At 39.7% G+C, this 19198-nt stretch overlaps 2 protein-coding genes across 3 annotated transcripts; both read left to right on the forward strand.

Annotated features, from left to right (window-relative positions):
- Positions 1 to 577: 577 nt before the first annotated feature.
- Positions 578 to 4883, forward strand: ankrd1a (ankyrin repeat domain 1a (cardiac muscle)). The gene is made up of 9 exons (XM_061228217.1): positions 578 to 691; positions 1780 to 1944; positions 2072 to 2197; positions 2599 to 2706; positions 2808 to 2906; positions 3078 to 3176; positions 3473 to 3571; positions 3832 to 3930; positions 4180 to 4883. Exons 1-9 carry the CDS (start codon positions 665 to 667, stop codon positions 4273 to 4275), a joined length of 918 nt encoding a protein of 305 aa, XP_061084201.1. The 5' UTR covers positions 578 to 664; the 3' UTR covers positions 4276 to 4883.
- A 1421-nt stretch (positions 4884 to 6304) lies between these two features.
- On the forward strand, positions 6305 to 17379 carry slc25a16 (solute carrier family 25 member 16). Of its 2 annotated transcripts, XM_061228219.1 has the most exons (11): positions 6330 to 6411; positions 6724 to 6789; positions 7927 to 8065; positions 8494 to 8586; positions 8979 to 9112; positions 9743 to 9806; positions 11029 to 11150; positions 11229 to 11295; positions 12574 to 12736; positions 13772 to 13840; positions 14329 to 17379. In XM_061228219.1, the coding sequence occupies exons 3-11, from the start codon at positions 7972 to 7974 to the stop codon at positions 14483 to 14485; spliced, it is 963 nt and encodes a 320-aa protein (XP_061084203.1). In that variant the 5' UTR covers positions 6330 to 6411; positions 6724 to 6789; positions 7927 to 7971; the 3' UTR covers positions 14486 to 17379. The 2 variants fall into 2 exon arrangements, with proteins under 2 accessions (XP_061084204.1, XP_061084203.1); XM_061228220.1 differs by lacking the exon at positions 6724 to 6789 and having other exon boundaries at positions 6305 to 6411.
- The last annotated feature ends 1819 nt before the right edge of the window (positions 17380 to 19198 follow it).

A 19198-nucleotide genomic window follows, 5' to 3' on the forward strand; every position in this document is an offset into this window, starting at 1 on the left:
ATGAGGATTTGGTAATGGGACCATAAGAATGCTTGCTAATAATATATTTGTATGAACACTAAGAGAATCATGTTAAGTAAAAAGTAAATGGCTAAACAATTGGTTTTTTTCTTTGACTGATGAGTGATGATACAATTTTTATCTAGGTGCAGTCATTGCTGGGTATTAATAGGACGGTTGCAGAAGCCACTGTTTGCACCATAAATAGTGGCACTAATGCACTGAGCTTCTGGTCATGTGTTTTTTTCCTGTTTTACCCTCTGGGCGAGTGTGTCATCACGGCATGTCTTCTTCTCCCAGTGCGTGTGAGGGCAGGCCGGAATCCTGGCATTCCTCTGTCGTTCAGTCACCGTGTGACTGGACACCCACTCTCACCTTCATCCATCAAGGGTAGCTTTGAAGCTGACAACTTACAAAAGTGTTTTTTTTGGGGGGGGTTTTTTGGAAGCTGAGGTCTGGTGACATCAGATCGTGCCTCAGCGTGTGGCAGGACAGCCAGAGTGACGAGGCGGTAAACCGGCCCCGCCCCCCAATGTTGGAAGTGATCTCATTCCCGGGTGGCTCGGTGAGTATATAAGGGGTCCGCCACAGCTGCATCTCAGAACACAGCACAGTGAGACACTGGGAGTTTCACTGCTGGGACTGATTCACATCACAGGCAAACATGGTGGGACTGCTGGTTGAAGAGCTGGTAAGCAGTGCTTGCAATGTTTGGGATTCATAATTCTTTTTCCTTTTTTTTTTTCTTGGTGTGTATCAAAGGAATGTGTTACTGAGAGTCAGTTGTTGGTTGTCTGATGGATTGGAGTCAGAATTTAAGTGGATTGGGAATTCTGCTGGGAAGAGGAATGGGAATGTTGATGATTGGTGAAGAATTGGTGGAGAATAGAATTTCATGATAGTTTCAAAATTCCAATTTGTTATATTGTTAATCAAATGCACTGGTTATGGATGGAATCGTATTGGTTATTCATACTCATATTTGTACATTTATACTTTGCATCATGCAATCAATGGACATTGATTTTATTTTGTATGTATTATTGCTATCCATAAATTCTAACTTTTGGTCCCAGTGGGATTTAGTTATTACAAAGTCAAACTGCTTTGACTGGAGAAACCAGAATTTTGTTGGCTTATCATTCAATTATTTAAATATTATTTCAACATTTCAGCATGTCACATTTCCTTGAAAGCTCTTAAACCTCCAGCCAACAGTTTGTCTGTCTGTCTGCCCGCCTGTTGTATTTTATTTCAGTATTTCACTCATTCTTTAAAGGGTCAGTTCAGCTTCTGCAAACTTTCAGTTTCCTCACAACACACAATCAAGTAATTTACTGTACAGTATATATACATAATTAATGCAATAATTACCTACTAATGGTAGAGATTAACTCCCTGTGTAAAATGTCAATGTAACCTTGTCCTCAATACTTTTATCTGTAGTGGTCATTTCTGGTTCTTGAATGTTGATGTGAAAATGATTACACTCTCAAAACAGATGTGTTCAAAACAACACATAATGGGCCAGTTTCACGGACACTAGTCCTAGAGTAAACTGTTGTGTTGAAAGTAACAGGAAAGTAATAACACAAAATTTGTATTGGACATTAACACATTCTTTCTGAGAGTGTGGGTTTTAATGTTAAGTGTCAAATATCACGTATGCTGGCATCAGACACAATCTAAATGGGACAGGAGATTCCAGGGGTGCTGAAGCTTTTGACATAAGTGGGAAAAGAGCAGAGAACAGCCCCAGTTTTAATTTTCTGTTAACAGGTCACAGGCAAGAGATGCGACAGCACAGACCTGGGAGGACTCCTGCAGGAGGGCTTCACCGAGGGAGAGTACGAGACAGCCGTCGCTCAAGAGAAACAAGATGGCCGACGGTCCACTACCACAAGCACCAGCCTACCTGAGGACTTCCACCCGATATCCTTAAACGTAATGCCAAAACTGTCTAGATCCCGCAATTGTCTGTTTAACGCAGAGGTATAAAGTGCAAAATAGGGCTTTAGATTTTCATCTTCACTGCAGTAGACCAATGCGTTGCTTCACTTTGTTCCTGCAGACTGACCGAGCAGGCCGGCTGAAGCTGGAAACGGTTGAAGACCTTCACAATATTCTGAAGCTGAGGAAGAGGAGGAGGGCAAAGAGAGTGCCAGTTCAAAAGGCGGAACCAGAACCTGAGGCTGTGGTAAGGGACAGTCTTCCAAACATTCTCATAAGGATCATTTTAAAGCTGGGATGAAACTAGGAGTTTTTACATTGAATTGAGAACTGCAAGTGGAAAAGGGAGATTGGAATGTAGCTCACAAATATTTTTTTATTTTTTTTATTAAAAAAGTGGTCGGTGTCTAGGATAACTTGACAGGTTATGTAGTGAAGACAGGAGTTTTTTTAAGACCAGGCTTGATATGGTGTAAGATGTTGTACCATCTAGTTTTTAGGTAAACTAAGCACTAAGGAACACTTTAGTGGTAGGAAAATGGGCTGAATGGCCTGTTCTTCTTATTATATTATATTATGTTATGTTAAGTTCACTATGAAAAGAAACAACAGGAAGTGACATTGCATTATATATATTCTGCTTTTCAGCCTGTGTTTGTGGATGAGGTTGCGTTCCTGAAAGCTGCTGGAGAGAACAAATTGCCTGTGATTGAAAAGTACCTGGCTGATGGTGGAGACCCCAACATCTCAGACCACGTGAGTCGCACCTGCTTGTGTCACATGTTGGAATAGAAATGGCAATACTTCCAGTAACTTACAACAGGCAAACTCTTAATACCCCTCTCCTTTAAATTTAGTTTAAACGGACGGCGTTGCACCAGGCCAGTTCCAGGGGCCATGTGGAGATTGTGAAGAGACTGCTGGATGCTGGGGCTTTGATTGAGAAGAGAGATAAGGTATGTCTCAAAAACACACTCATTTGCTGATAATAACACCAATTAGATACAATTATCCAAATGAATGCAGTGAATTTCAGATTTGTAGATGAGAATCTGGAGGTGATACTGAGGCTCACATAGGGTCAGTGAACGTCCTGTTTGAAGATGGTGCTGATGTTCCCTCCACAGCTGGACGCCAGCGCAGTGCACTGGGCCTGTCGCGGAGGCAGTCTGCCTGTCCTGGAGCTGCTGCTGAACCGCGGGGCTAATTTCAGAGCCAGAGACAAGGTACAGGTGGCTTGCACTACTGGCTGCAGGACACCAGAGGGCAGTGTCGGCCTAATACTTTGCCCCCACTACCCCAGAAAACTTATGTACTAATATTTTTTGAGGGCAATTGGAATCATCCTTACCCCCCAACCGCCCCCACCCCCACCCACTCCCTTGTTTTGCCCCAGCTAACAGAACTGGGTGTTTAAAGTATGTACAAAAGGCTACCATTACCGCTGCACTACAGAATTAAGGTTGAGAAGGCGTGAACTATAGTGCTGATTTATTCTTTTTTACTGACTGTTTTATCTTAGCTGAGGAGTACTCCCCTGCATGTGGCGGTACGGACCGGTCACTACGAGTGTGCTGAGCATCTGATTCACTGTGGGGCCGATATCAACGCCAGAGACAGGGTAAGACTATGTCCCAGGATCCAGAGAACATGGCAGCTAGTGGAAACGTGTTCATTTCTGTCCAATGCTATTCACATATTTTCAATGGTATCAAGTCTTATTATTTCTCTTTGATGTGCCAGTCTACCCAGTACTGGCAGAAACAGGGTTTCAGTCATTCAGCCAAAGACAATACAGAACACGGGTGACCATAGTTTTGATGAACAAAGTTACACACAACCTGGTATAATTCTGTTTTGTGCTTGTTTATGCCCAAACAGGATGATGACACACCTCTGCATGATGCTGTGAGAATAAACCGATTCAAGTTCATCAAACTGCTGTTGATATACGGCGCCAATCTGACCATCAAGAACTGTGTAAGTAGTAAAGACAACAGGAAGAGCCTGAAAGTTATCACATACTTATTATGTTCCTATATGATGGCTTCCATAAAATACAGCGCCTATATTAATATTAATATCAGATGGATATGACTAGTTAGACTGTGGACCACGGAGTAAGTTATTCACAGATCAACTCCTACTCTGAGAGGTTTTATGAATATGGACCCAGGTCACAAAGAATGTGAATAACCAAGAAAACATGTTTCTACTTCTTGACTTTAGGACGGAAAGACCCCAATGGAGTGTGTTCTTAAGTGGCAAAATGGAGCAAAGGACATTCTGAACACTTACGAAGACACAAACTGCCTGTCCCACTAAAGTTGTGTATATATCTGTGTGTGAAAATGATTTACTGTTAATATTTGGTGGTTTGGAAATACATTGCAGGTCAATGTAAAATTGTGTTAAAGAGCCATAGGCTAGTGCTTTGGAAGCATACATGTATTTATTAAAATTTATGATGATCAAAATGATAAAAGGCAGAAAGGAACATGGAAAATGAACTGTTATGTATTCTTAAAAAGCAAAGTAATGTTTTTGGAAAATTTACCGCAAGATAGAATATCTTTATATGACGATGCATGACCAGTCTGACTATTGCAAAGATCATGGGGTTTTCCTGTCTTAGCTTTCAAAAAATGTTTCAGCTAAGACATGCGAGCCAACTAAAAAGAACATTGCAAAAGAATGTACACCCACATTTACTGTGGATGTGTATGTGCAGACTGATGTCTGAAGTGAATTGAAGCAGGTTCTGTGTGTGACAGTTGGTCAAGAGAATGTTGAAGAGAGAATATTGCCTAACGATTGTTGAAGAGACTGAATACACAAACTGAATTGTATTGTAATTTATCATTAAAATATTTTTGTATATTTTGTTTATTTAAGCTTTTTAATGGGAATAAACAACAGCAATGTTTTGATAAGCATTTGCATTTTCCTTTATAAAACCGCTGATTGTGTGGTATCTTATTGTACCGCTAAAAGCAAATTTAAATTCAGTGATTTATGCACTTTACTAAACCAAAACAATGTAGTGATTATGTTTGCCAGTTAAAATGCTTTGTCTAAACATTTTCTTTGCATTTCTATCTTGATAATTTTAGGCTAGGGAAGCAAAACATTGATTAGGACAACTTTCAGCAGGTGAGAACTATAGGCTTATCAAATTGGACAGGCTTGTTTGGATGGCTGAACTTTTGCCTTAGTTAAAATATTACACATATTGCCTACCTGGTGGCCTCAGTCACTCAGTGGATGTGACAAAAATCTCTGCACTACATTTGATGCAAGGTTACAAAAAATGGCCCTCTGCTGATAAGGAACAAATTTGATGCAAAACCCATGAAGTCCATTCAATTTTATTTTCTGCCATTTTTAATTAAAAAAGATAATAAAATTTAAAAAAATAAACACTTAAAATACTTATATTCTAACTTATGGTCTTTATTGGAAAATGAGCAGGGTTTCTGGTATGATCACAGCACTTCCAGGGGCCCAGAAGAGACTGAAGTGCAGGCATGCAGTAAGGTTGGAAGGGCCAGGCACATACTGAAGAGATTGCAGAATCTGGCTGATGTGTAGTCTCTGATCTTTTGAACAAGTAATCTTTTGGGCTGTTTAACATAGTGAAACAAACTATTTCTCTCTGGGGAGACTTGGAAAATCTCCCCAGGGAAGCATTTTGGAAATTAGAATTAAATAGTAAAAGTAACTGACACAGGACCAAATCATGAACTTAGCTTTTAGTATTAGAGATTTGATCTATAAGCACCTTGATGCAATTATCCGAGATGAAACACTGGACATAGGGCATTACAAGGGCATAACTTTTAATAGTGGGGAGGGGAGTTCAGTGAAAAGAGATGCACTACTATTAGACACTACTAATAGATAATGGACATCTCTCCAAATGCAATATCATGACTTGAACTTTGCTGCTTGTTTCTCCTTTTCGGGAACATGAAGGCTGTTGTGGAGATGTATCTTCTTTTTAAATTCCATACACGCATCCACCCCAGCATTAGACCATTTACAGAATCACATGAATTGCATCTGTAGCACAATTGGTAGGAATATGTAGGCTGTTTGCCAGTACATACTGTAGCCTATAGGAATCTCTTTTATAAATGATCTCTTTTATAAATGAAGGGGAATGCTGTGTCCGAAACATAAGAATTCCTGATGAAGAAGGGAAAAATCACGGCATGGATTATTTTTTATCCCAAACGAATGCTCGGTTGCAATTACCCACATCATGACAAAAAATGACATTCCGCTACCAACTCTGGAAAACGTATAGCCTATCGTACGAATAGACTAATCGTATTTCTGTTTTGTGTCGTGTGGGTGGTCTATAACATGCCCAGCAGGCCTTTTGCTTTTCCGGAAACGCCACTGATGTAATCATTCTGCGACCGAAGTCAAGGAACGAAGGACACCGAAAGATGATTGGTATTCCTTCTAAAACACGTGCATTCTTACATCTGCGAACATAATAGCTGGCTAATTAGCTTGCTAGCTAGTTTCTGTATTGTAACTGTAAGATGGAATCCTTGGCTACTGACAAAAAAAGTTGTAAGCTGAAATTCGAGAACGTGTAAGACTTGTACACTCAAGCTAGTACGTTAAGTTGCAGTATAGCGGTTTAGTCTGTTGACAATACAACATAACTCGCTACTATAGACTATAGATAACGCTGTTGCAACCCGACTGATAGTTGCCCGTTGCAAGCCAACTAGCTAACGTTTTGGTTCTCTACCACAGTCTAAGTTCTCTTGCACGAGCTAGACGCCTGCGTTGTCAACCTCCGAAGAGTAACTGCCCATTAAGGTAGCAGAGATAACTATTACCCACCTCTTCATCTGTATTGATTTCTGTTGTTAATCTGTTGCAAATAATTGACTAGCTTACTAGCTAATGTGTTTCTTAAACGAATTCGCCTTCCATATTTCGAGTTATTTTGTCGACGACGTAAACGTTAGATTAAATAGATTAAGCTAACGTTACATCAAGTCACAACTCCTTTGACATTGCTAGCTAATTGTTAAAGTTAACTGTTATACATTTCCAGTTTTGCAAAGTATATTTTTTTGCTAGCCTGTTAAATATGGTTGCATTCTTGACTGCTTGCAATCTCATTTTAAAAATGGCCAGACAGCCAATACTTGGTAGCTCTAGGTAACGATAAAAATATGCCCATCTTTTCCGGGTTTGTTGCAGCTCATTACACCTTCCTTGTTTCGAATCTTTGTATGATGGTTCATTTAATTTAAAACAATGTTCGCTAGCCTGCAAGCTTTCTGGGTGGGTGTATGGGGTTGATGCAAATTTTTAACGCAAATTTTAAACCGCTCTAAGGAATTGCCTTTTTGTTCTTTGTTCTGACCAGATACTTAAACGTTAGATTTTTTAAATTATATATGTTCTGTGTGTTAAGCGCAAAAATACCACATAGTGGCAGTTCTGGACTCACCCATTATATTCTCTAACTTTTAACAGCAGCCTGATATAACGTTACACTCTTAAGTAGCTACTACAGTCCCCGGGTAGGATTGTGTAGTAGCTAGCGGATAAACTTTTAAACCATATAAACCATAGCAACTCAAGTATATTGTTTTTACTGTGGATCTTTTTCATCAGACGATGCTCACCTGTGATATGTAAAAAGGGCAATGTCCCTAACAGTGAATTGTGTGTGTGTGAATTGGCCTGTAGCGTAGTGGTTAAGGTACATGGCTGGGACCCCCAAGGTCAGTGGTTCGATCCCCGGTGTAGCCACAATAAGATCCGCACAGCCGTTGGGCCCTTGAGCAAGGCCCTTAACCCTGCATTGCTCCAGGGGAGGATTGTCTAATCAACTGTACGTCGCTCTGGATAAGAGCGTCTGCCAAATGCCATTCATGTAACAGTCATTATTCACATGTCTTACAATCTGTGTTTTTTTTTTTCTTCTTCATTTTTTTATAGATGCACCCTAGATGTAGATGAAGTTGGCCCCTGAACATATAAACGATGCCTACAAAGGCAACCGTTGAAAAAAATGACGCTCCAATACCAAGCCCAGCAGAGGGGAACTACTACTGGGCCCGCTCCTTTCTCGCTGGCGGTACAACCGTTTCTATTACCTGTATGGCAGGTGTACAATTTCAGGGGATTGTCAAATATGGTTTAATAGACTGTATTTCTTTGAAGTGGTCAGATGAGTTAAAAGTTGAGACATAAATACATGGTTCAACAAAGCATTCATGTGAGTTGTTGAAAAGTTCCTGATTGATATTTTGTTTCGACAAAGAAACGGATGACTTCACGTATTTGCAATTCAGATATAACTGAAAAACGTTTTTTTTAAAAGGTTTTGCAACCAGCATGTTCCTCTATGGTGAAACAAATGGTGTAGTGCACTGCATGTTGAGACTCTGAATATTGCAAAATGAAACAGACCTGTGTGAAATCCATGTTTTCAAATTACTTTAAACCAATCTAGTGAAAAATCTCTGGCTGGCAGTAGCCTAATCTGTGTACTTTTTTGTGAAGGTGTTGCAGGATGCTGTGCCAAATCAACCATTGCACCGCTGGACAGAGTGAAGATATTATTGCAGGGGCAGAATCCCCACTACAAACACCTGGGTCAGTGAGTCTAAGAGCCAGTGCCGTTTCCACTCTCCCTGCCTCTGTGAAAAATTGAACTGTCACAATCAGCTCTGTTACGACAGTCAAAGTCTCTTTGCTAGCACTCAATGCATTAGAGACAATGCATTAGAGACAAGCTGAATTATTTAATTGGTCATTGCTATTCACGTTCTGCACACATATTGGCAGTACATTGTGGTCTTTTACTGTTAAGTCCTTATGATTACATTAAATGCCTAGCAAAACTGTACTTTTTAAAAAATCTGATGTTAGTGCACTTGAAGAAATGACACTTGTCTTAAACTTAAGGATCTCTGCCAAAGCTATTGGTTTACTGTGGCTGAGTATAGGCATGTAGCCACAACTTAAGCTCTCTGTTTCAATTGTAGGGGTCTTTGCCACTATCTTCGCCGTACCAAAGAAAGAGGGTTTCCTCGGCTTGTACAAGGGGAATGGAGCCATGATGGTCAGAATATTTCCATACGGAGCCATTCAGTTTATGGCCTTTGACAATTACAAGAAGGTGTGTTAACGTTTTGAACAGTGAAATTTGCCCCATGGGAGATTTATTGCACTGTTGCAATGAGGAAGGTTGATTCCGGGGTAAAAATAGAATGCTAGACCTTTATGGCAGCAGGTGGTGTTGCATGTGACACTGCCCAATCACAAGACACAGTTGTACACTTTAGGAAGAGAATTTCATGCAGTAATAAAAAAAAATATTTAATTGGGTCAGTGTATAATTGTGAAGTGCATTTTATCCTTTACAGCAGTGTGTATAGAGCATTTGGCTGCCGATTTAGTCCACTATTTTTTATTGTGCTAGTGATATTTATTTCAAAGTTATGTCCAAGTTCATTTTTCAGAACAAACTAAATGTAGAATCTTAATTCAAAATGGAACTTAGTCTAAGATTGGCTTTATCTGTGTCTGTGAAACTGGCCCATCCTATGTCATTTTAATGAACTAAAACAAAAACATATTGGAACATAATGTCCAACGTCAAGATGGATTTAATCTAGTGATAGCACTAGAGTTGGGATTTAGCCAACTGTCCTAGCTACTTGTGTTTTTGTACACACACTTATATCCATGCAAGATGGTTTTTTGTTCATGCATGTATTTGAAATGCTCTGAATCACTTTTTTAACAGCTGCTAAGCAAACGGCTTGGAATATCTGGACACATACATCGGCTTATGGCTGGATCTCTGGCTGGTAAGGTCATTTTATTTGCTATATATACACTCACTTAGCACTTTATTGAGAACACATGTACACCTACTTATCCATGCGACTATCTATTCAGCCAATTGTGAGGCAGATACCAGTTAGGAGCTTCAGTTAATGTTCACATCAACCATCAGAATAGGTAACAAATGTTATCTTCGTGACTTTGACCGTGAGATGATTATTGGTGACAGACAGTCTCTCGAGTTTATACAGAATGGTGTGAAAAACAAAAACATCCAGTAAGCAGCTGTTCTGTAGGCAGAAACATGTTGTTAATGAGAGAGGTCAGAGGAGAAGAGCCAGACTAGTCAAAACTGACAGGAAGGTGACAGTAACGCAAATAACAGCACATTACAACAGTGGTATGCAGAAGAGCATCTCTGAATACAAATTGCATCAAATCTCTAAGTGGATAGGCTATAGCAGCAGAAGTGGATACACTACAGCGGCAATAAGTGTTAAAAAAAAAAAAATCATATCTAATAAAGTGCTCTGAGTGTGTGTGTGTATATATATGTATATATTGAGTGTGGTTGTCTGCATTTAAGTTCTAGCAGTATTTCAAATTACTGTAATTTTATTCCTATTTTCAAATGGGTTTTGTCAGGGAAATTGCCCTTTTTACTTATCACAGGTGAGCATCGTCTGATGAAACAGATCCACAGTTAAACAACAATATACTTGAGTTTAATTTTCGTATTTATTTGCAAAGAAATAACAGAAAGTGAGAGAGCTTACCGGCTCTCTGATTTGAATCAGACATAGCATGACTCTTATACACACTTTTCCACAAGGGCAGAGACAAAAACAAGGAAGACAGGATGCTGACAACCTAGGATTATTATTATTTAGTCTCCAGATAATCTCCTTGTTGACCTTGCTGTAAGACCAGAATGTGCTAGCTACTCTCTTCGAGGAAAAGCAGAGACATTAATCACACAGGCTGTCTCTGCTGGGGTGTGAGAGACAGATAAAGACTCATAGTAAACACTTAATTCAGAAAGTGGTCTAACTGTAATAAAGATAAAAAATAAAAGGTTATTTTTAATCACGTGATTATCTCCATGTTAACACACATTGTCAATTAAGAACATTGCCCTTAAGAGCTGAATTGTGTGGCAATATCTAACGTAGTCAATGTGTACTTCCGTGTGCTAAGTATAGGACTTCTGATTTAGTAACATCTACCTGTTATTTACCCCTGCAGGAATAACAGCAGTCATTTGCACTTACCCCTTGGATGTCATCCGTGCCCGGCTGGCATTTCAAGTGACAGGGGAACACGGATATACAGGCATTGTCAATGCCTTCCAGACCATCTACCGGAAGGTTTGTCCATCTTAGACGTCCATGAGCATCTTGGCTATTTTCATTCCTGTTGTAATTTTTTGGGGGGGTTTTTTACAGGAAGGAGGCGTTCCTGGGTTTTACAGAGGGTTAACGCCCACCATCATTGGCATGGCTCCATACGCTGGTGAGAAATGCTGTGCAGTAGTATGAATGCACTGCTAATGAATTCCTCAAACTATAGGCCAATTTCCTTACTTATTCCTGACTTAAAATTTCTCAATTTAAGCCTCTCAGGTGTAACTCAGTTTTGCTGAAAAGAATACATTATTTCAGGAGTGTGCAGCTTAAGTTACGCTTCTGTGTTCAGTGAACAGTCAGGGAATACTTGGAAAACTCCAGTAAACAAACAGCTGAAAAGGGGTTAAAGTGCAGACTTTCAGCTTTACTTTCAGGATTTTTACATGAACTGTGTAGGAATTGGAGCCTTTTTTTATACATCCCCCCCCCAATTTTGGGGGACCAAAAGTAATTGGACAAATTAACACAAACTGAAATCAAGTCATCATATTCAATATTGTGTTGCAAATCCTTTGTAATCAATGACTGCCTAAAGTCTATGACCCATAGACATCATCAGATGCTGGTTACCTTACCTGGCGAGGCTCTGCCAGGCCTGTACTGCAGCCCTCTTCAGTTGCTGCTTGCTTCAGTGGCTATTTGCCTTCAGTCTGCTCTTCTACAAGTGAATTGCCTGCTCAATTGGATTGAGGTCAGGTGTTTGACTTGGCCAGTCAAGAACACGTTTTGGCCTGAAAAAGTCCTTGGTTGCTATGGTTGTATGTTTTGGAACATTGTCCTGCTGCATGATGAAGCATTTCCCCAATCAGTTTTGATGCGTTTGCTTGGATCTGAGAAGCCAAGTAAACAGGTATACTTCGGCATTCATCCTGCTGCTGCTGTCAGCAGTGACATCATCACTAAACACAAGTGAGCCAGTTCCCATGGCAGCCGTCCATGCCCTAGCCAGAACTCTACGTCCACCGTTTGACCGATGAGGTAGCATAGTTTGGATCATGCACTGTTCCTTTTTTCGCCACACTTTCTCACTTTGATACAGGTTGAACTTCATCCCATCTGTCCCAAACACTTTGTTCCACAACTCAACAGGTTTTTTACATTTTTGCAAACTGTTGCCTGGCCATTCTATTGAGTCTTGCCAGGGGTTTGCATCTTGCGGATTATGCACAATTATTGCACCTTAACCACATAGTGATTGTTTGCTGGAGTACAGAGTGAAAAAATTATGATGATAATAATAATAAAAATAATTAAAAAGTTTAAAAAGTCACTGTCCAAGTACTTATCGACTGCACTGTGTATATATGCCCAAATTGGGTTGTCCAATCAACTGACAGAAAAGGGAAGTCATGTTTCAAGTCCAAATTGTTTGCCTCTTCTGCAGGATTCTCCTTTTTCACCTTCGGCACCCTGAAGACTTTGGGCTTGGCCCATGCCCCGGAGCTGCTGGGACGCCCCTCCTCGGACAACCCCAACGTCCTGGTGCTGAAGACCCAAGTTAACCTGCTGTGCGGTGGCATAGCCGGTGCCATTGCACAGACCATATCGTAAGTGGGCACCTGAACGCATCCACAAGGGGCTGCTCAAAATGTTCAAACGTAGGTGTTACTTTCAATTACCACTAGGTACATCATACTTTACTGCATTAGTATGTTCAATTAAGAACATTCAACATGCCTTGTTAAATTGACCATTTCACAGCCTTCTCTATCATATTTTGGTGGTGCTTAGTGTAAACTCGACATAGGAAGAATTGCTTCATTCTGCATCAATGGATCAATGTTTGAAACAGAGGTGTCATTACAATACAATTTTTGGAATGACTTTCACGTTGGTTCCAGATTAATGACTTCCAGACTTGCCATATTTCTGCACCCATAATTTGGTTGAAAGAACGGCATTTTTAAATTGGATGCAAATGATTTTTCCTTGCAGCACAAGTAAAGTGCGGAAAACATACTTGTCTGTGCCTTCTGTTGACCACATACAGCTGGTTTGGCCAGCTCTGACATTTTCTATTACATCTATATTTAAAAATAAGTAAGTAATTCGATTTTTTTTCTCTTGGGATTTTTGCAAAAACATCAAAAATAAATCCATCTAATCTCTGATGGCCGTGGCTTGGGGGTGGATTTCCCACGTTATTCCGGGCCACCATTTATTACAGCATTTTTAATCTGTAAATGCTGGTCTATTCCTGTTTTTTGTGCCTTCATGAATTTGTTTGAAACTGGAAAACCGATTGACTCTGTGCCAGGTGCTCAACTTTGCATTTGTGTTTGGTTACCTCGTGACATTCGCCATGGCAGATGCTAACAGCGACAGTGGCAGGGAAAGGATCCTTCAAGGAAACTTTATTATTGTCAGTCAGCAATACTCCTGGCGCAGACTGGGCAGGCTAAATACAGCTACAGAGGAGGTATACAGTGTGGAGGATGAAACTAGGCAATGGTTTGTGTTAAATGCTATACATTGGGTATGTCCCAAGCCTTCCCCAGTGTGTGAAACTACATGGCTGTGTCTCAGAAACATCTGTATAGAGTGACTGGCTGTGTACAGTAAGTCATCTGTCTCTCTTACAGCTATCCTTTGGATGTGGCTCGACGAAGGATGCAGCTAGGAACCATCCTCCCCGACTCTGAAAAATGTCTGTAAGTTTCATCAAAACGGCGTTACTCTTAAAGACCCCTGCAGTCCTTCCTGGCTGCAAATTTAGCTTGGCTTTTGATAATGAAATTATCACACATTGTTATATTGCATGGAGTTTCCAGAATTGCGTTGCTAAGGCTGAGGTGAATCCATACGTCTACATTCCACCCACAAACAGGAATTTCCAGTCTACATTCAACCCCAAAACAAATGTAGATAGTCTACATTCAGCCTCCAAACCGTAAATCTTCATGGACTATTGGACTATATCTCAAATAAACCCACATATGTCCCATACCACCCTCAAACTGAATTAACCTAGACGACACCCCGTACCTTCCAAAAAAATGCATTTCTGACCAGGCCTTCCTGCCCTTGGTGCCATTTAAACGTTTTTTGGAAAAACTTCAACAGGCTTGCCTGCCTCTGAAACATAGACATAGACCAAGCTGCTACTTCTGGGATGTTAATGTGCTTCTTGATTTCACAGTACTCTGGTCAAGACTTTAAAGTACGTGTACGGGCAGTACGGCCTGAAGAAGGGGCTGTACCGCGGCCTGTCACTCAACTACATCCGCTGCGTGCCCTCCCAGGCCGTGGCCTTCACCACCTACGAGTTCATGAAGCAGGTCTTGTACCTCAACTGACCTGGGCCAACCGAAAGACCCAGACCCCCACCGCCTCCCTGCCCAGGGGGCCGGTGCAGGAACCTGAGAGAGAGCACGAGAGAGAACGAGATCGCGTGAGGACCGTTCCAGCCCAAACCCCGGGGACTTCACAACCGCCATTCCACGGCAACTGCCCGCCTCAACCCGCCGCACACTGCACATGATATTTCACCCGCAGTCCAATATAACCCATATAAGGCTACCTGTTAAGACGATCTACCACATATCCAAATATAAGGCTATTTATACCAAATTTGCTGTCTACATGAACCTACATACATTAGCACTGATGTCCAACACGCCTCTACGTAACCATAAGTAGCGTGCTTAGAACTACATGACAGACTTTGAACAAGTTGCTTAGCAGTCGTATTCACTTGGAAGTGTGAATGGTCAGAAGTTACTCATAGTTATATTCATATTAGTGACATGTTGATGCTAACTTTAGTAGCTCTTGATAGATTTGTTCATGTAGCCAGTGATTTGTTTGTGGACTTGATTGTTAGCTTCTTATTTTGCTAGCTTTTTCCAGCCTGGAACTTAATGAAATGATATGACTGATCTTTACAATTTATTTATTTGTTGCATTTCAGTAAATTAATTGAATCATCAGTTTTAAGTGTTGCTGCTGGTGTGTGCGTGTGTGTATGTGAGAGTGGAACGAGGGGTGATTTATTTAATTTGAATGGTTTCCAGATTCAGCTGAACTCTATGATGGTGGGGGCTGGAGTTGTGGGGGAAGTGGTCATGTTCACATCGCAGAAAATGGCAGCCATGGCTTCTCCACCCTGTTTTCACCCCTTTCGGGGGCCTCTCAGCATTACAAGGCTCATTGTGTGCTTTGAATGTGCTAGCATACAGCTGCCATTTTCTCATTATTAGCTTGTAATGCACTACGTCCTCTGAGACTTAGTGAAAATCGATATGCTCTGGATTTTCAAGCTCTTTCATTTCAGAAATTATGAATACAATGTTGAATTTTTATTGAAGAACAAAGGGTTCAACTTTAAATCCTCTCTTGTGGGGATATGGGGTCCATTGTCATTTGTAGTATTGCTATCCGGCTATGTTAAGGTATAGAATTGAAAAAGCTAAAACAATATAAAAAAACTAAATATATAAGATTGTAGTTCAGGTTCTTTTAGAAGATGCTGCTTTTCGAAGAAACGGGTTCTAAATTCTAAATATCTTTCAATCAAGATCTGAAAAGTGCACTGTGTGACGTGATATCTGACATTGATTAATTTGTATATCGAGATTTGTGCTTGCATTTATTTTGCATACATTGGAAGTCTTAGCTATTTATTTTCATTTCAGCTGTCAGGAAAGTTAATACTTTACCTGAAGGGTATTAACAGGTATGCATATTTGTAATGGACAAATATATGGTTCCTTCGTAGTTATTACTATTTAAACAAATTGGTCATTTCCACTGCTTATTAATAAATTAAACTAATAATAGTTTTATTAGAATCCTAGAATCCTGGTTGAATCAATCAAGTCTTCTCTGCAACTTGGACGAAAATGTCTTTCTAGATATGTGCTGACTGACAGTGGTGAATAACTGCAGTGGACAGTGAACCGTATCATCTGGGATATAAGACCCTTTAGACTGAGATAAATAAATAGTTATATAAATAGTTTTAATTGTATATAAATAGTTTTCATTTATGAGCAAACTTATTTCTATGGAGGCGTTCATAAAAAAGCACCAAACAAACACTGTGAACATGAGACCAGAGGTAGAGCAGGACATCTGTGTTGCCATGGAGTAATTGTCAATATGACTGGGTAAAATATGGGTACATACTCTAATAAGATGTAGAAAAAATGTTAATGTTATATGACTAATATATAGCAGGGAGGCTAAACCACCTTTTCACATGTTTGCACATGACTGATTGTTGGTTTTTGTGTCTTTATATTTTACTTAATTGAACTAGTAAACAATGTTGGTATACTCTACCAGACTTGTGTCGTTATACATGCATATATACAATACAGCAAATAGTTACAAATTTAGATCTGATGCTAAACAGGACTGTTAATATATTGACAGTGGCTATATATATATATATATATATATATATATATATATATATATAGTTTGATAAGTGTGACAAGTAAGTGTTTTAGGTGTCATTGTGTAGTCTCAAAAAGTGATTGAGCATGGCCCCTTACAGAAAGAGATTGGCCATTTTAAGCTTACTATTTAATTAATTATCACTAATATTGTGAATAAGGGGGCATAGAATCTGTATTTTTTGTTCACTTGTTCTGGTGGCCATTTTCCACAAATTTTCCTCATCTTCCCTTTTGTCTTATCCAACCAAAGGACCTTTTCCAACCAACAGTTTTTGTGTTTCAGGAAAAGGGCAGCCTTTTTATTTTTTGTGAGAATCCACATCTTCATGCATTCTTCGATTTATGTACAATTCTTGTGATTTAGTAAACCACATGCAATAATTAAACCATCTTTCATCCATAAATTTTTGTATTGATGCTCAAAATGCATACAATGTGATTGGCCATGGGAGCTACTGTTCTAAAAGATTTATTGAATAATAAATAACTTTTTCAATATTTTCAGGTTTGAATGTAGGCGTTGATGGTCTGTTTCGGAGCTCCTCATTGTTGACATTTAAATGCAATTCGTTTTTTTTCCTTTTTGTTTTTCCACTGCATTTAAAATGTGCAAATATATGTTGTATTTTTTTTGATTATACCAAAGTGAGGCTACTCTTGGTTTTTTTTTTTTGTACATTTCTGTCTTGCATTAAAATACAAGTTATTTTGAATGTACTGCAAAGTGTGGTCTTGTCACTCAAAGGTTTTTTGTAATTAGAATGTATTAAATTTATTTTTGAATGGCACAGCACAGTGTTCTCAATTGGTCTTTATTTTCATATTACATTACATTACGTGGCATTTAGCAGACGCTCTTATCCAGAGCGACGTACAACAAAGTGCAAATCAATCACAAGAACAAGTGCAAAAGTAGACCTGAGAGGACAGTACAGTTCCGAGTCCTAGTGTAAACATACAGAAATTCAGAACCCTTGAAGAGTACAATCAACATTCAAACTAGCATACCACTGTTGGCAGCTAGAATACAACAACAGCCAATAAAAACAACAATACTTATACAAGTAACGATATCTACACATAAGTGCCATTACGGTCTAAGGCTAATCACAGTGATTGTGAGTTGGGGAGGGAAAGGTGTAGCCTGAAGAGATGGGTCTTCAGTCTGCGCTTGAAGGAGGTAAGAGACTCTGCCGTTCTGGCATCCACCGGGAGGTCATTCCACCACCGTGGGACCAGGACAGACAGCAGTCGTGAGCGTGAAGTGCAGGTATGGCGAGGGGGAGGCGCCAGACGGCACGAAGTGGCAGAACGGAGGGGTCTTTTTAATCTTTAATCATTTAATCTGTTTGGATATACCTGGTGATCGTAAAACAAAAAGGATATAGTGCCTTGCAAAACATTTACATTTATGCTATAACAATTCGATAAAAATGTATTTTCACATTGAGCAGCAGTTTTTTAGCCTGTTACAAAGATGCTTTACAGAAACAGTACATTTTCAAACCAAAAATGCGTCAGCGGACAGTCAGAATTATTGCCACCCTTAATAAATATTGGCCGGCGACTCATTCTACAGCAAGACGATGATCCCAAACCTACTGCAAATAAAACAAAGGTGTTGTGGAGGGACATGAGCTGAGGTGCCAGCGCAGGACTTTTACTTCACATCACACTGGCGTCATATTAAAGCAGGAATGTAAGCTTCTCCTAGGTAGCACGTCTGGTTACAGCTCTGCTGTATAGAGCTATGTGACTATTTTGTCGCATGCCAAAAAAATACCCCAATCCACCCTCTAGTGTGCAAAGGAAGTATTACCACAAATGTACAGTTGGCACTGTCATCCATGTGCAGAAGCTGTATTAGACAGCATGTCCCTCATTTGCAGTTAGTTTCAACATTAATAAAACATCCCTGGCTCGGACATGGTCCAGTGATTGCAAAACATCCCTCATTCAGAATTGGTAATAAGGAAATAAGAATAGTTTGTACTATTAGAAGCTGTACACACATTTCTGAGGCAGAGCTCTGAAATTGTAGCACAGAGGAAACGTGTCATCTCGACCCTGTTCCAACAGCATTTGTGATGGACATGTGATCTCATTTTTTTTCAGGAAATATCACGCTCGGCTTTGGATATGATATTCATGACGAAATAGTCCCTATTATTTGAGAAAAGGTTCCACTTATTTAAAAAAATTCACAACAAGCAGTGGTATATTGTAATTTTATCACAGCTATGTTGTGTTCTTCAGCCCAATACCACAACCTGGATTGAGTTACTGCTTTTATAAAACGGTTACCAAATAATTATAATATGTGATGTATGTATAATATGTGATGTCAAGCCAGGAGGCTTCGCTTTATTCTCTGAAATATCCTCTGAAAAAAACCCAAATCAGAATGCAAAAACCATCCAGAATAGGGAAGTCAGTTTTTAAAAAAAGAAAAAGAAAACACCACAAATATTTACATGCACCCCAAACAACTAATACAAAAAGAAACTGTCCTGATGAGGTGGCCTACAGTATATGAATGCCCCTCTTTGTAAAGTGCAGTTCATGTAAATTATCTTCTGTGTCTTAGTGAGAGTAACACTCGCAATG

This window comes from Conger conger, chromosome 18 (assembly GCF_963514075.1).
Source record: "Conger conger chromosome 18, fConCon1.1, whole genome shotgun sequence".
Classification (NCBI taxonomy): Eukaryota; Metazoa; Chordata; class Actinopteri; order Anguilliformes; family Congridae; genus Conger; species Conger conger.

Coding starts and splice junctions, on each gene's coding strand:
- ankrd1a (XM_061228217.1), top strand. CDS start 665: ATGGTGGGACTGCTGGTTGAAGAGCTG. Junction 2,198..2,598: donor AACCAGAACCTGAGGCTGTG/GTAAGGGACAGT, acceptor TCTGCTTTTCAG/CCTGTGTTTGTGGATGAGGT. Junction 3,931..4,179: donor ATCTGACCATCAAGAACTGT/GTAAGTAGTAAA, acceptor TCTTGACTTTAG/GACGGAAAGACCCCAATGGA.
- slc25a16 (XM_061228220.1), top strand. CDS start 7,972: ATGCCTACAAAGGCAACCGTTGAAAAAAATGACGCTCCAATACCAAGC. Junction 8,587..8,978: donor TCCCCACTACAAACACCTGG/GTCAGTGAGTCT, acceptor TTTCAATTGTAG/GGGTCTTTGCCACTATCTTC. Junction 11,151..11,228: donor TCCAGACCATCTACCGGAAG/GTTTGTCCATCT, acceptor GGTTTTTTACAG/GAAGGAGGCGTTCCTGGGTT.